Genomic DNA, 13,985 nt, shown 5'->3' on the forward strand with positions numbered 1-13,985 from the left:
AGATGTTGTTTAGACACTCCCAAATTTTGCAATGAGTTGATGTTGTAGTGTCAGGTCCGAATTGGCCACTTAAAGCACACTAGTTACCGTAATATTTCAAGACTTTGTGCGCAAAATTACTTCTCCCAGGCGTCTTATTTTGAAGGCCGGTACCGGAAGTGACCGCGCTGCCAACGCGGGGCTTCTCTGTGAGGCAGTCAGACAGTGAAAGTGAAGGCGGAGACCAAAGCTTGCACAGACAGCCTCCTCTTCTGGATCACCGAACAAACCCCCCCTTAAAAAAACTTGGAAGATAGGAAGGAAGACGAGCATAAAGCAACGTTTTTAGGCGCTTTTTTTTTGCCAAACATTGTGGTGTTTTCTTGCAAACACTATACGAGTAAAAAAAAAATCATCAAAGTTGAGACATGTGAATCTACCGGCTTGTTTGCTCCAACCAGACGTGCGGATCCACTTTTCCCCCCTTAAAGCCAATGCAGTACAGTGCAATGGTACGTTGATTATAACTGTTTTATTACGATCCGTAGTGTTATTGTCGAGTGTCAGTGGGCAAGTTGAAAGTCGGTTTGCAGTGTTTTATCTTATCGGGCGCTGCTGTTCATTAACCCACTTTGGTTCTGCTCCAAAGTCCACAAGCATTCTCAGGAGCGCTTCTGCTGAGCATGTTGTGAGAGACAAGGTGCCGTGCATGCTCGCAGGAGGAGGAGGAGGAGGAAGAAGAGAAGGAGGAGTGTGTAATTACGTGCTGCAAAAAAAAAAAAAAAAGAAGTTGTGTGAGATTTGCTGGATGCAGGAGCAGAAGGTGCGCCACATATGAAGCTGAGCAGAGAACATCACACACTCCGCCATGCGTGCACGACCACATCACTTTTACCACCAATAGCATCTGACTTTTTTTTTTTTTTTTAACTGACTTTTTTTTTTTTTTTTTTGCGGAGGAGACAATCTTTTTGGACTTTTTGAAAGTTGATGGATGTTCTGGGATAATTGTTTTTCATTTGGCGGAGCTCGCCCTGCAGGAATGGCGCGATAGACAAGTCCGCACCGGAACCAGAACCTTTTCACTTTTCTGTGCGCAACTTTCGTCATGTATTCTCCGATTTGTCTCACTCAGGTATTTATCTACTCCAAAGTATATATTTAGAGTCACATTGAAACTTGTTGTATAACTTCTTGCACTTTTGATTTATTTACCTAAAACGATGCACTTGAATTCGTTTTAATTGCAAAATGCTTGTCCTTTTAAACCTCATATTTCTGATTTAAGGAACCCCCCCTTTTTTTCCATGTTAACTCACTTTTATTTGGCATAATTCAGTAGATGCTCTTAGTTAAAAAGAGATTTATAATCAAATTGAGGCAGGCGTTTTTAAACTGTAAACTTCCCTTTTAATAACTTTGATTGTAACTTAACAGGGGAAGTTGCTCTGTTTGTTTTTATAGATAAAACTCCAAAGCCTTCCGCATTTGAACAACAATTATTATACTTTTAGTGCTGTGTTTTATCTTATTTAAAGTGATCTAGCAGTTTCAGAGAAGAATGGAAATTTCTACCAAATTAAAAAGTAATACAAATGAAATGTGAGATTTAATAAACCCCAAACAAAGTCTGCATTTTCCAGTTCTTCATTAATGACAGCTCGTCACTCCTTACAGACAGCAGCTGCCATCATCAACATGAGCCTTTTAAAGGCACTGTAAATGCTTGAGGTTTCTATTAAAAGTACATTTAGCTTTTTTGGAAAGAGCATGTGGAAGTTGGAATGCGTGCCTGAAAAGCAGAACTAGCGAGACATTGATGGCGTCCTTTTTTGGAGACGCCGTCCTTCCGCCGCGTGTGTTTAGCTGGTTTGCGACCCCGTGGCCTGTGCAGCCCCACTCCACCTAGCTCTCCATCTTCTCTCTCTTTTTGTTCTGTGCGAATGAATATACGTTTCGTGGCCTCCAAGTGATGCGTCACCATGTCTTCTCTCTCCAGGATGAGTTCCATCCCTTCATCGAGGCCCTCCTCCCTCACGTCCGCGCCATCGCCTACACATGGTTCAACCTGCAGGCCCGGAAGCGCAAGTACTTCAAGAAGCACGAGAAGCGGATGTCCAAGGACGAGGAGCGTGCCGTCAAGGACGAGCTCCTGAGCGAGAAGGCCGAGGTCAAGCAGAAGTGGGCCTCCCGGCTGCTGGCCAAGCTGCGTAAGGACATCAGGCAGGAGTACCGTGAGGACTTTGTCCTCAGCGTGACGGGCAAGAAGCACCCGTGCTGCGTGATCTCCAACCCGGACCAGAAGGGCAAGATCCGCCGCATCGACTGCTTGCGGCAGGCGGACAAGGTGTGGCGCTTGGACCTGGTCATGGTCATCCTCTTCAAAGGCATCCCTCTGGAAAGTACCGACGGCGAGCGCCTGGTCAAGTCACCGCACTGCACCAACCCTGCACTTTGTGTCCAGCCTCACCACATTACCGTGTCCGTCAAGGAGCTGGACTTGTTCCTCGCCTACTATGTCCAGGACCAAGGTAAGACCTCTCTACAACTCAGTGTGTGTGTGTGTGTGTGTGTGTGTGTGTGTGTGTGTGTGCGTGCGTGCACGGGGCCTCGTTGTGCTTTATATCTTCAATAATCAATAATATTGCGCTGCATCTCAATTTCACTCGTTTTTTTAATTCACACACATGCATACTCACACACACACAACGTACACACATTTGTCCCAATTTTAATGACAATATTGCAGAACTTAGAATATATGAAAAAAAATAATGCAAAGCATTCCTTAAAAAATGTCCACTTTGTCAGCAAATTAGAACAATATTAGCTCTGAGGAGCCAGGCATTTCTGGCTCCTCAGAGATGCTTATATGAATAACAATGATATAGCTTTATGAGTTAGACTCAAATATTTAAATATGTGTGTCGCTAGTAATGAAATAATTTATTAAGCATTTAAATCTAATATTGCTGCTTAAAAATATTGGTCATTTTTATTTCTCTCACTGTGTGGGAGAAAAATCCTTAATAGATACCTTACTTATTTATTTTAAATTTGTCATACTCAAATGTATGAAAATTACCCTGCAGAGATCAATTAAATACAATATTTATAGGTGGAAAATCCAGCATTTATACATGGAGGGGAAAATTATTTTTTATTGTGTGTGTGTGTGTTGGAGGATAATTGTAAGAATGTAATTTCTATTTAAATGCAGAATTGTTTCTCCCCAAAATAAACCCACACACTTTTAAGGAGGCTTATTTCTTAGGCCCAAAGATGGCAAATTAATTATATCCCGACACCTGAACCGCCATGTTTTTACCTTTTTTTGAAATGTTTTTTTCTTGATCCCAAGTGGTGCTGGTATCAAAGCTCTGCAAGCAAATGCAGCGCTTTTTGGGCCAGAAAGGGTTGCCGTCAGCGCTCGTGCATTGTGGTCAAAAGCCCGAGCACCATTTTGTGTTTTGATACCAGGGGGACGCAGACGGCACCCACAATAATGGTTGCCAGTGGCACCGGGGTTGGCATCAGAGCCTCTTTTGTGTCTTTTGTGGGGACAATGCCAGCGCTTTCTCCTTTGCACGTTGCATCTGCTGCAGCTAACTCTTCTTTTTTTTTCTCGCCATTGTGATTAGCCTTTGTAAACAAATAAATAAAGAGTTTGCCTTTTTTGACAACAACAAAAATAACCCAACAACACAGTGGTCTCTTTCAGCGGGCACCTCGAGGCAGTGCAGCTATATTGTGCCGAGCGTGCGACGCTGCGGCGCCATTTTGTTTTTGCGCCGTGCCAAGGAGGCAGGCAACCCAGCAAAGCCCATCGTGGCTGTTGCAGAGGTTGTTTGCGAGGTTGGCATCGAACCTTCTTTGTCTGCCTGCAGCATGCCTTTGATTCGTCGGTTGGCATCCGCAATGCAGCTTTGGGAAGTTTGGGCACTACGACGGCGTGAAACAAACAAATGAAACACCAGCAAGAGTGCGATGCGTGTGAGACGCTCCTATATTTTATTTTTCCAGAGTGCCAGAGAGGCACTCCATGCCCCTTGCCCACGTCAATGCCCGCTGGGAGGCAGGATTGGTGGGGAGTGGGGGTTGTTGTGTGGTGTTCAATGCCAGTGTTTCCTCTTGGTTTACAGCTCTGGTGCACAAATTGCGATCGCTCCTCCACGGTGACGTTGACCACATTTTATAACTCCAAGAGTAAATCTGCGCACATTATAAAGAACAGAATTGTAGAGACAGAAATTATATAGGTTAAATAAAATAAGATTATTTGATTAGCTTGATAAAGAACAATATATAGACGTGTTCTATGTGGGCATCTTTGAACTGTGCTCTGGCACTATACAGAAACTACAATAATGTTTTGTACTTTACAAAAGCTCTGAAACACTGATTATGCCAAATGGAAGACTGGGTTCAATTCTCCCACCGTCTCTCTCTCTCACACACACACACACACACACACACACACACACACACACACACACACACACACACACACACACACACACACACACACACACACACACACACACACACACACACACACACACACACACACACACACACACACACACACACACACACTTCTATCGTCATCATAATTCTTATTAAACGTTTGGACGCAGCCTCGCCCTCCTTACTTCATGCAGATGCACTTTGACAGCCCTGCAACATAGTTGTCATGTCAAGGCACGCTGGGGCGCCGCGTTATCTCCCACACCATCGCATTTGCCTCTGTGCGGCCGTTAGCCACCAATAAGAGAAATTCAATCCCAAATGAACACAAATGTGCGTAACACTTTCCCCGTGCTAGCTTAATGCTCATTGTTTGCCCCATTTGAATAAGTTGTATTTTTCTTCGCAGGGTCAGATGACACAGAATGAACCGAGCTTTCATGTACAGATGCAACCTAAATAAATCCCAATATCGTGCAAAAGCTTTTTAATTTCAGTAGTGTATTTCAGACTAAGAGAAAGATTAAAGGCCCAGGAAGTTTTTTTTTGCTGTTGATTAGCTGTCTGGAGTATGAACCAGTAGTTTTTGACAATTTTTTCACATTTTACGAGATACTGAACGTGGGGTTTTTATTAGCTTCAAGTTACAATTATAAAGAAAAGAGGAGATACAATCTTCAAATGTTTATTAGTGTGTAGTGAATAAAATAAATTCTCTTTTTGAATTATTCTAGGAAAATTTTTAAACATACGCAAATAGATTTACATGCACATGTAAAAGGGGTGTCTACAAAGTAAATATCCCCGATACGGAACCTTTCTATTGCTTTCTATGATGGTGGTTGTTGGCTATAACTGTTGGAGGAGCGATCGCTTTCCAGTGGAACGTGCACGTGCGTTTGTGTCTGTCTTGTGTGTTGCTGAAAGAAAAAGGTCACGGTCAAGCGGCTCCCCATGACTCTGAAAGTTAACACCCCCATAAACTGTCATTCGCTGGCTTTTTCACAGCGTAGTGTTAGTTCGGACGCCCGCTTAATGGAGACCTTGTTTAACGAGCGGCTGCCTTAACCTTTGGCCCCCGGGGGCGTGACCCCCTGCAAAAAGACGTGTCGGGCCGTCCTGTGAAGTTTAATTGAGCAGAGCACATCAGTAAAAAGTGGGCCCGGCTCGTAAGCCTGCCTTGTTGAACTTTGGGGATCGGGGTCAGACCGCAGAGGTCGGAGGGGGATCAGCGACACGGCTGGTGCGGCTGGTGGTCCCCTCGCTTCGGTGGCCTAAGTGAGGGGGAGTCAGTCACCCCGTGAGCTGCTTGCATCTCCTTTTCCGCCCGGCTGCTTTGCGGTCAAGGCGGCCGTGGAAGGAGAGGCCTGACCTCTCATCCTCCTCCACCTCCTCCTCCTCCATCAGGCGTCGCTCAGCATCTTCTTCCCCGGCCACTCGGGGGACCTTGACAGCGGGCCAGAGAGAGGCCTGAGGTCTGGGCTCTTGCCAGAAACTTGTCGTAATGAGCCACTTCCCGGTCTTGGAAGCCGTCTTTCATGTTTTTTTCTTGTTGTCTTGTTGTGAGAAAGGGATTCCCGATGAAATGAGCCTGAGGGGGGGGTAAACTTCTAGAAAGGCTTTAGCAAGTGAACTGTTCAACCCCGCGCTTAGCTGCCTTATTAGTATGCAATAGAGCCGGCGGTGTCTGGCCACCTCTATCTCAGAGCCATAACCTATCGAACACATTCCCTCAATCTAATCCACTTAGAACTGCCTCCCCAGCTTCACCGCTTGCCTTATTGATTTCCGCTTCCCACTCAATGTCTTCCCGATCCTTTTTTCCTCTTAACCCCAGCAGCTATTTTTTGCCGTCTCTCTTTCTTGCATGCATTGCCCTTTCTTCTCCCCCCTGCTGCTCTTTGTCGAACGCCACACCGGTCTGCGGCGCAGCCGTGTTCAGGCAGACGTTATTAGCTGCAGCACATACCTCTGGGCTTAAACGGGCCCCGTTAGCTCCGTGTGTGTACATAAACCTCCATGGAGACGAGCTAACTCTGAGCACAGGCCATGAAGAAATGTGCCTCTTCAAGAAAATTTACTACCGCCTTCTTTTTCCTGTTTCATTTTCTCGTGTCACAGCTGAGGAGGAAAAAAAAAAGGGGCCATGGCTTTTCTCTGAGACTTTGCGCTGAAAAGCCTTTTCTTGTCTCGTTCAGCTGGAGACGCCACTCGGTTCTGCTTTGGTCGGCCACACTTGGTTAAGGGCTGCAGATTGTGTCATTAGTCTACGCTTAAGATCGACGCTTCCCCGCACTTTCCCAGGCTTTTCGGGAGGACCCCCGAATGCATTTCAAATCCCCCCGAGGCCACTTGACTGGAGGGCCGGCACCTCCCACTCCTTCCAGATAGATTTCCCCAACCCCCACGCTGTCTGCCGGTCCTCCCCAAATGAAGACAAATGGGCACATTCACCCCCTAAACTAGGCGTTAGACTGTAGCTCACTGTCCTGCCTGTGTACAAAAGACTCCTCCAGCCACTCTCCATGTTCTGTCCTATCAGGATGTGCCTGCTAGATGCTAACTCATCAGATATTCCTCAAGTTGTCTGTGAAGCTTTCCGAGCAAAAGCCATTCCCTTTCACCCAGGGAAAAAAAATGGCATAGCCGGGGAACTTTACGCAGGGACAGACAAGCAGAGTGGTTGCCCAGGAGACTCCGGAGACCCCCACCCTGCTTTGTCCCGTCAAAGTCTTTTGAGCGGAGACAGGGTGGATCAGTGGCACAGAGTGATGCTTGTCTCGTCCTTTGTAAGGCCGTACAGTACGACCCATCACTGTCACCGCTACACAAGAACGTCCCGCTGCCACTGCCGCCGTGGCAGCTTGTGCCAAGTGTGCTTTTGGGTGGGCACGTTTTGCTCGTTTGAGCGTCACCCACCCCGCGTTTGTGCTCTTGATCCACTTATTACATTTGCATTGCAATTCAGCACTTGTCCAACGTAATAGATGCCATCCCATACAGCAACGTAACATTGAAGGACGCTAAAGGACTCGTAACGTCCTGATGACCGAAAGTTCTCATGTACTTTTTTGATCATGAAAATGAATCTGGCAGCCTTTATATCAATTTTTTTTGAGTACTCAGTATAACTAACTGTACTTGGAACTAGGTTTGGACGGTATATTTTAGAAAGAAACATATATTTGAGAAAGAAACATATATTTGAGACAATACCGCCTTTTGGTGTGCCTTTGTTACGACTGTTTGCGACCGGCTGAGGTAGGGTCCGGCGCATTGCAGACACCGACCCCCCCGCCACATTCGCCTTTACGCACAGCTGAGTGCCCGCACCGTAGCTACGATGGCTGGCGGGGGGCGAGCGGCAGCTCCTCTTTATTAACCAGAGGTAACAGAAGCCGGTAAGAAGATTCAACAGAATGGCTGTCAGAGCCGACAAACTGTCGCTGCTAACTGCTAAAGCTAACAAACAAAGTTCATCTGAAACCCTCGCTGACTTCACAAATTAATTACTTTCCCTATAAATTAATTGAATTTATTCAAGAGTAATTCCATTAGTAATTTAATTATGTTTTTGGTTAAGTAACGAATAACTATAATTAATTGCTTTTTAAAAGTAATTTTCAGACCTTTGGTAGTAACATTAATGTAGTGTTGTTTAAAATAAACACAAGATACGATATATATCCAGGGTTTCCCCTTAAAGCAATTGAATGTGGCGCGCCGCCACAGCTTTTTCATTGCGGCCACACTTTGAAAATCAGGTTGTTGTTTTTTTACTTGAAAACAAATTAAAGTAATATATTGTAGCCACCAGAAGAAATCACACAAAGCCTGGCGCTATTTTTAACTTTTATTACCAATCTCATGATAACAAACAGCACAATTCTAACAGGTTTTTCCTACCGTGCAAACATTTTCGTCTCGTCAGTCCGCGCTTCCCCAGACACACAACAGCACTTCCTTATTCTCCACCAATCACCTTTTAGGCACGGATGGTTTGTTTGGGAAAAATGTATATCAAATCAAATCCAAACCACACAAACATAACATATTAACACCAGCTGGTCGTTACAGTATGAATTGATATATATAGCCTATTATTTGTGCACTATCGACAAGTGATGTACCGAAACTGGATGTAAACAAAACACACGCTATTGTCCGGAGCGTTGTCAGCATGTCAGCGATGTGGACGTGATTTTTATATATATATTGCAGATATACCCGCGGACAGCCATCTACAAAATGTGCAAATATTAAGAGAAGAGAAAGTCCAACTAGAGCAACAGTGCCAAGCAAGTGTGACGTCATGTTCACTTCAGCCTCTTTAGTCAGGGACATCAAAGAACAGAAGTAGAGTAAGTACATTGATTGATTGATTGAGACTTTTATTAGTAGGTTGCACAGTGAAGTACATATTCCGTACAATTGACCACTAAATGGTAACACCCGAATAAGTTTTTCAACTTGTTTAAGTCGGGGTCCACTTAAATTGATTCATGATACAGATATATACTATCAGATATATACTATCATCATAATACAGTCATCACACAAGATAATCACATTGAATTATTTACATTATTTACAATCAGGGGTGTGAAGGGGGGGGGTATGATATGGACAGCAGGTAGTAGAGAGAGAGAGAGAGACAGAGAGAGAGAGAGAGAGAGAGAGAGAGAGAGAGAGAGAGAGAGAGAGAGAGAGAGAGAGAGAGAGAGAGAGAGAGAGATCAGAAGGCATAAGAAAAAGTATCTGCATTTGATTGTTTACATTTGATTATTAGCAATCCGGGGAGGGTGTTAGTTTAGGGTTGTAGCTGCCTGGAGGTGAACTTTTATTGCGTTTTTGAAGGAGGATAGAGATGACCTTTCTTTTATACCTGATGGGAGCGCATTCCACATTGATGTGGCATACATCCTATAATAAGACCATAAAAAGATGCTAGATTTGTTGGTAGTTGTTTTTAATTAAAAAAACTCATTAAAAGTCTCAAGACACTTGAAAATATGGTAAAACAATAAAAAAATATGTTAATACTAATTAATAATGACAGTTTTTAAAGTATAGGGGCGTGGCCAATATGATGTCATCACAGAATTTGCATGATCATTGATGATGCACATATTTTCTTTAAATAAGGCTAAAAAAATTGTACATGCATTTAAAAACTAATCAGTTTTGTTAGTAATTCATATTAACTAGGGCTGTCAAGTGATTCTTTTTTTAAAAATCAGATTAATCAAACTCTTGAACTGTGATTAATCATTATTAATCACCGGCCAAGCTACCTGCCGCTGCTTACGGTGGATTAACGTTTTTTGATGGCCAAATTTTTGATGCATCACTAGTCAGTAGTGCGTACATAATAGGCTATATATATACTGTATCTATTCATGGTCCGTCTTTCCTCAAATGTGTGCGTGGTGAAGATGACAGATTTTTCTCACGCTCGGTGCTCATAAATAGGCTTAAGAACATAATAAAATAATCACTTTTGCATAATAGAGGCGTCTTAAAGTTGGGTCTATAAGAGGGTCTTCTCGTACAGCTGACCAAAGTAAAAGCTGACGTGAAATTTTGTGGAAGTGAGAACGCACTGAAAGCTTGTTCCACATTTACCCAGTCAGCTTTGTAATTACATTACCCACAATTACAGTCTTTAAGAAAAAACACATCTCCATCCCTGCGTTAAATGTTATAAAGCGCCTATAACGCCAATGAAATGTATAATGAGATATCAGCGGAGCATAATAGTCCCTCTGTTGAATCCCTAAAATGTTTTCGTAGCTTGGTTTGCACCCGGCCGTCACTTCCACTTGTTGACTTGTTGATAGACGACACAACCCCCGACTGACCTCCGCTCATCGTCCATGGGGGGATGCGGTGCCCGGGAATGTCTTCATCGGTTGCGGCACACCAGACGTCTCCGCCTCGCCCTCCAGAGACACACGCACACACACACACACAATCTTGTGTAAAAACCTCTGGCTGTAACTTGGGGTTGCCATATGTGTCTTGTTAAGGGCAGTTATGACAAATGGCAGCAGCTGTACAAACTAATCCCTCTGTAGCTTTCACACATGGCGCCCAATTAACAATGGACCACTGTGGGGCCCTAATCCACGCCGCAGCCATCCTCTGGTCCTGTTTGCCGAGCCAGCTCCGCCCCGGGAGACTCTTCTTCTTCTTCTTCTTCTGCGAGCTCCGCGCACATGAACACGGCCTTGGGTCGGCCATCTTGTTTGTTTCCTTATCTTGATCTCAGAGAGCTTCGGAGGCCTGTGGGATTGGGTTGCAGCACCCCGGTGATGGAATGTACATTTGAGTGTTTGGGAGCGCCTGTGAACTCTCATGGATCTCATTCGTGGGCGCTTGCATTAAAGACACGTAGCTGCGGTTGATAGATTTAGCAAAGTGGTTGCTGCGTGGGTGGGTGGGTGTTTTGTGTGTTTTACCGCGTGTGTGTGTGATACAACTCTCCCTTGTCAGTTGGAATATTTCCAGCGCTTGCGTGATGATAAACTGTTATTTCTTAGGGGCCTCAGATAGCTGCATGCCTGACGCAAAGAAGGTAATGTATAGTAGGAGTATGCAATCACGCTGCATGAATAGCCTGCGATATTAAATCACAGAGACTACTTCAAAATCTGCTTATGGAGTTGGAGACTTAAATGACGATGGTCGAAGGGCCAACATGATCCCTCTGCCAACAAGTGACAAGAATGAAACAAATGCATGAGGGGCGGGCGGAAAAATAAAAATGGTCAGGGCGCGATCCCTGGCAGACGGGGTTATACACAGTCGTGGTCAAAAGTTTACATACACTTGTAAAGAACATAATGTCATGGCTGTCTTGAGTTTCCAATAATTTTTACAACTCTTTTTTTGTGATAGAGTGATTGGAGCACATACTTGTTGGTCACAAAAAACATTCATGAAGTTTGATTCTTTTATGAATTTATTATGAATCTACTGAAAATGTGACCAAATCTGCTGGGTCAAAAGTATACATACAGCAATGTTAATATTTGGTTACATGTCCCCTGGCAAGTTTCATTGCAATAAGGGTGCTTTTGGTAGCCATCCACAAGCTTCTGGTTGAATTTTTGACCACTCCTCTTGACAAAATTGGTGCAGTTCAGCTAAATTTGATTTTTGATTTTTATTAAGGATCCCCATTAGCTGGTTGCCTCAACAACCCACTAGTCTTCCTGGGGTCCACAATTCAGTACAATTACAAGTAAAAGCATATAATTATAACTACACAATACAGAAAAAAATAAAAGCATCAATAAAAAACAAGCAAACAATTTACAGTCACAGAATAATAATTACCATATAAATATAACTACACAATGTAAAACCAAACAAATAATCAACGAGCAAACTAATTTAAAAACTCAGATAAAATGTGTTGGTTTTCTTGTTCCTTCAGCATTGTCCACACATTTAAGTCAGGACTTTGGAAAGGCCATTCTAAAACCTTAATTCTAGCCTGATTTAGCCATTCCTTTACCACTTTTGACGTGTGTTTAGGGTCATTGTCCTGTTGGAACACCCAACTGCACCCAAGACCCAACCTCTGGGCTGATGATTTTAGGTTGTCCTGAAGTATTTCAATCAATCAATCAATGTTTATTTATATAGCCCTAAATCACAAGTGTCTCAAAGGGCTGTACAAGCCACAACGACATCCTCGGTGTTGGAGGTAATCCTCCTTTTTCATTGTCCCATTTACTCTCTGTAAAGCACCAGTTCCATTGGCAGCAAAACGGGCCCAGAGCATAATACTACCACCATCATGCTTGACGGATGGTGTTCCTGGCAGAAAAAAAAAGTTTTTTGGTCATCTTTAGTACAATTGAACACATGCTGGCTCTCTGTCAATGCAAAAATACCCGCAGTTTTAAAAAAACAAAAAAAGGAATGCATTATGCAAAGAAGATGATTGACATTATTCAGTACGTTAGTGGCTCAATGAATCAATTCATTAAAATGGATGAAGTCAGATGAGTAAATGCTGAAAATATCGATCGGCCGCAGCCAGACGCACTTTTCTTAATGTATTACTTACTGGCTGGCTCTTGCAGGCGGGCTGATTTGATGGAAGGAGCCGTATAGGAGCCAGATGTATGCATATATATAAATACTCTATACGACTTGACAAGGGCACTCGAGGCATGTACACCGCCTTCCTACCTTCCAAAAGTGAGTACACGCCTCACATTTCAAGCATTTTATCGTACAGTAATACCTAAACTTACGAGCTTAACTGGTTCTGTGACGGAGTTCTTAACGCCAAAAACTTGTATCTCAAATCAGCACCGCCCACTGAAATTAATTGAAGTAAATTAATTGGTGCTTGGCCACCCAAAACAGCACCGTTTTAACATGTAACATACCTTTTTTCTTTTAAGAAAAAACTAACTTTTGGATAAGAAATATTGTCTACAAAAAATGTACTACTAACCACTACAGTAGTTATATTAAGTAACGTAATAATAATGAACAGAATTTACCTTGAAAGGTGGACTTCTACGGTATCTCCTTCCAGTTGCTTTTTCATCAAAAACATCGTCAAGCAGCTTTTTCATATTTTCCTGGATAAATGCCTGCTGCTTGGTTTTTATTTTAACGTCCTGTCCAGCTTCTTCATCTTCTTTTCAGCGCTGTTCTTCTTTCCCATGGTTGGAAAACAAAGTTAAGTCGATCTATCGCTATAAGCTAATGCTAGCGGGTAAGACCAGATATTTGGTCGGCTCTTTGGGGCGGCTGCTTGTAACGAGACCATGACATACCACCCCATGCTGGACTGCAAGCAAGGTACTACTAACTTGATACTCTCTTGTGTTGCCAGCCATTTAAAGAATAATGTCTGTGTTCATAATACATCTATACTACTATACAAGCTGTACACTGACTAACATACAGTCGTGGTCAAAAGTTTACATACACTTAAAAAGAACATAATGTCATGGCTGTCTTGAGTTTCCAATCATTTCTACAACTCTTATTTTTTTGTGATAGAGTGATTGGAGCACATACTTGTTGGTCACAAAATCATTCATGAAGTCTGGTTCTTTTATGAATTTATTATGGGTGTACTGAAAATGTGACCAAATCTGCTGGGTCAAAGAATTAAGGTTTTAGAATGGCCTTCCCGAAGTCCTGACTTAAACGTTTGGACAATATTGAAGAAACAATTTAGCTGAACTGCACCAATTTTGTCAAGAGGAGTGGTCAACAATTCAACCAGAAGCAAAATCATTCATGAAGTTTGGTTATTTTATGAATTGATTATGGGTCTACTGAAAATGTGACCAAATCTGCTGGGTCAAAAGTACCGGTATACATACAGCAATGTTAATATTTGGTTACATGTCCCTTGGCAAGTTTCACTGCAATAAGGCGCTTTTGGTAGCCATCCACAAGCTTCTGGCAAGCTTCTGGTTGAATTGTTGACCACTCCTCTTGACAAAATTGGTGCAGTTCAGCTAAATTTGTTGGTTTTCTGACATGGACTTGTTTCTTCA

The 13,985-nt window shown here is 43.1% G+C and overlaps 1 protein-coding gene across 7 annotated transcripts in view; it reads left to right on the top strand.

The window, feature by feature from the left end:
• The first annotated feature begins 247 nt into the window (after positions 1–247).
• The window catches only part of LOC133662229 (nuclear factor 1 B-type-like), a 124,746-nt gene continuing 111,008 nt past the window's right edge, over positions 248–13,985 (top strand). For 5 of the 7 annotated variants that reach the window (XM_062066037.1, XM_062066038.1, XM_062066041.1 and 2 more), the window contains exons 1-2: positions 545–1,114; positions 1,979–2,510. In XM_062066037.1, the coding sequence (XP_061922021.1) occupies positions 1,088–1,114; positions 1,979–2,510 (559 nt within the window). In that variant the 5' untranslated portion in view covers positions 545–1,087. Of the gene's footprint in view, positions 492–544; positions 1,115–1,978; positions 2,511–13,985 lie in introns of those variants that run through there. The other 2 variants (XM_062066039.1, XM_062066040.1) reach the window with 1 other exon arrangement.

Source organism: Entelurus aequoreus, linkage group LG12 (assembly GCF_033978785.1).
Source record: "Entelurus aequoreus isolate RoL-2023_Sb linkage group LG12, RoL_Eaeq_v1.1, whole genome shotgun sequence".
Classification (NCBI taxonomy): Eukaryota; Metazoa; Chordata; class Actinopteri; order Syngnathiformes; family Syngnathidae; genus Entelurus; species Entelurus aequoreus.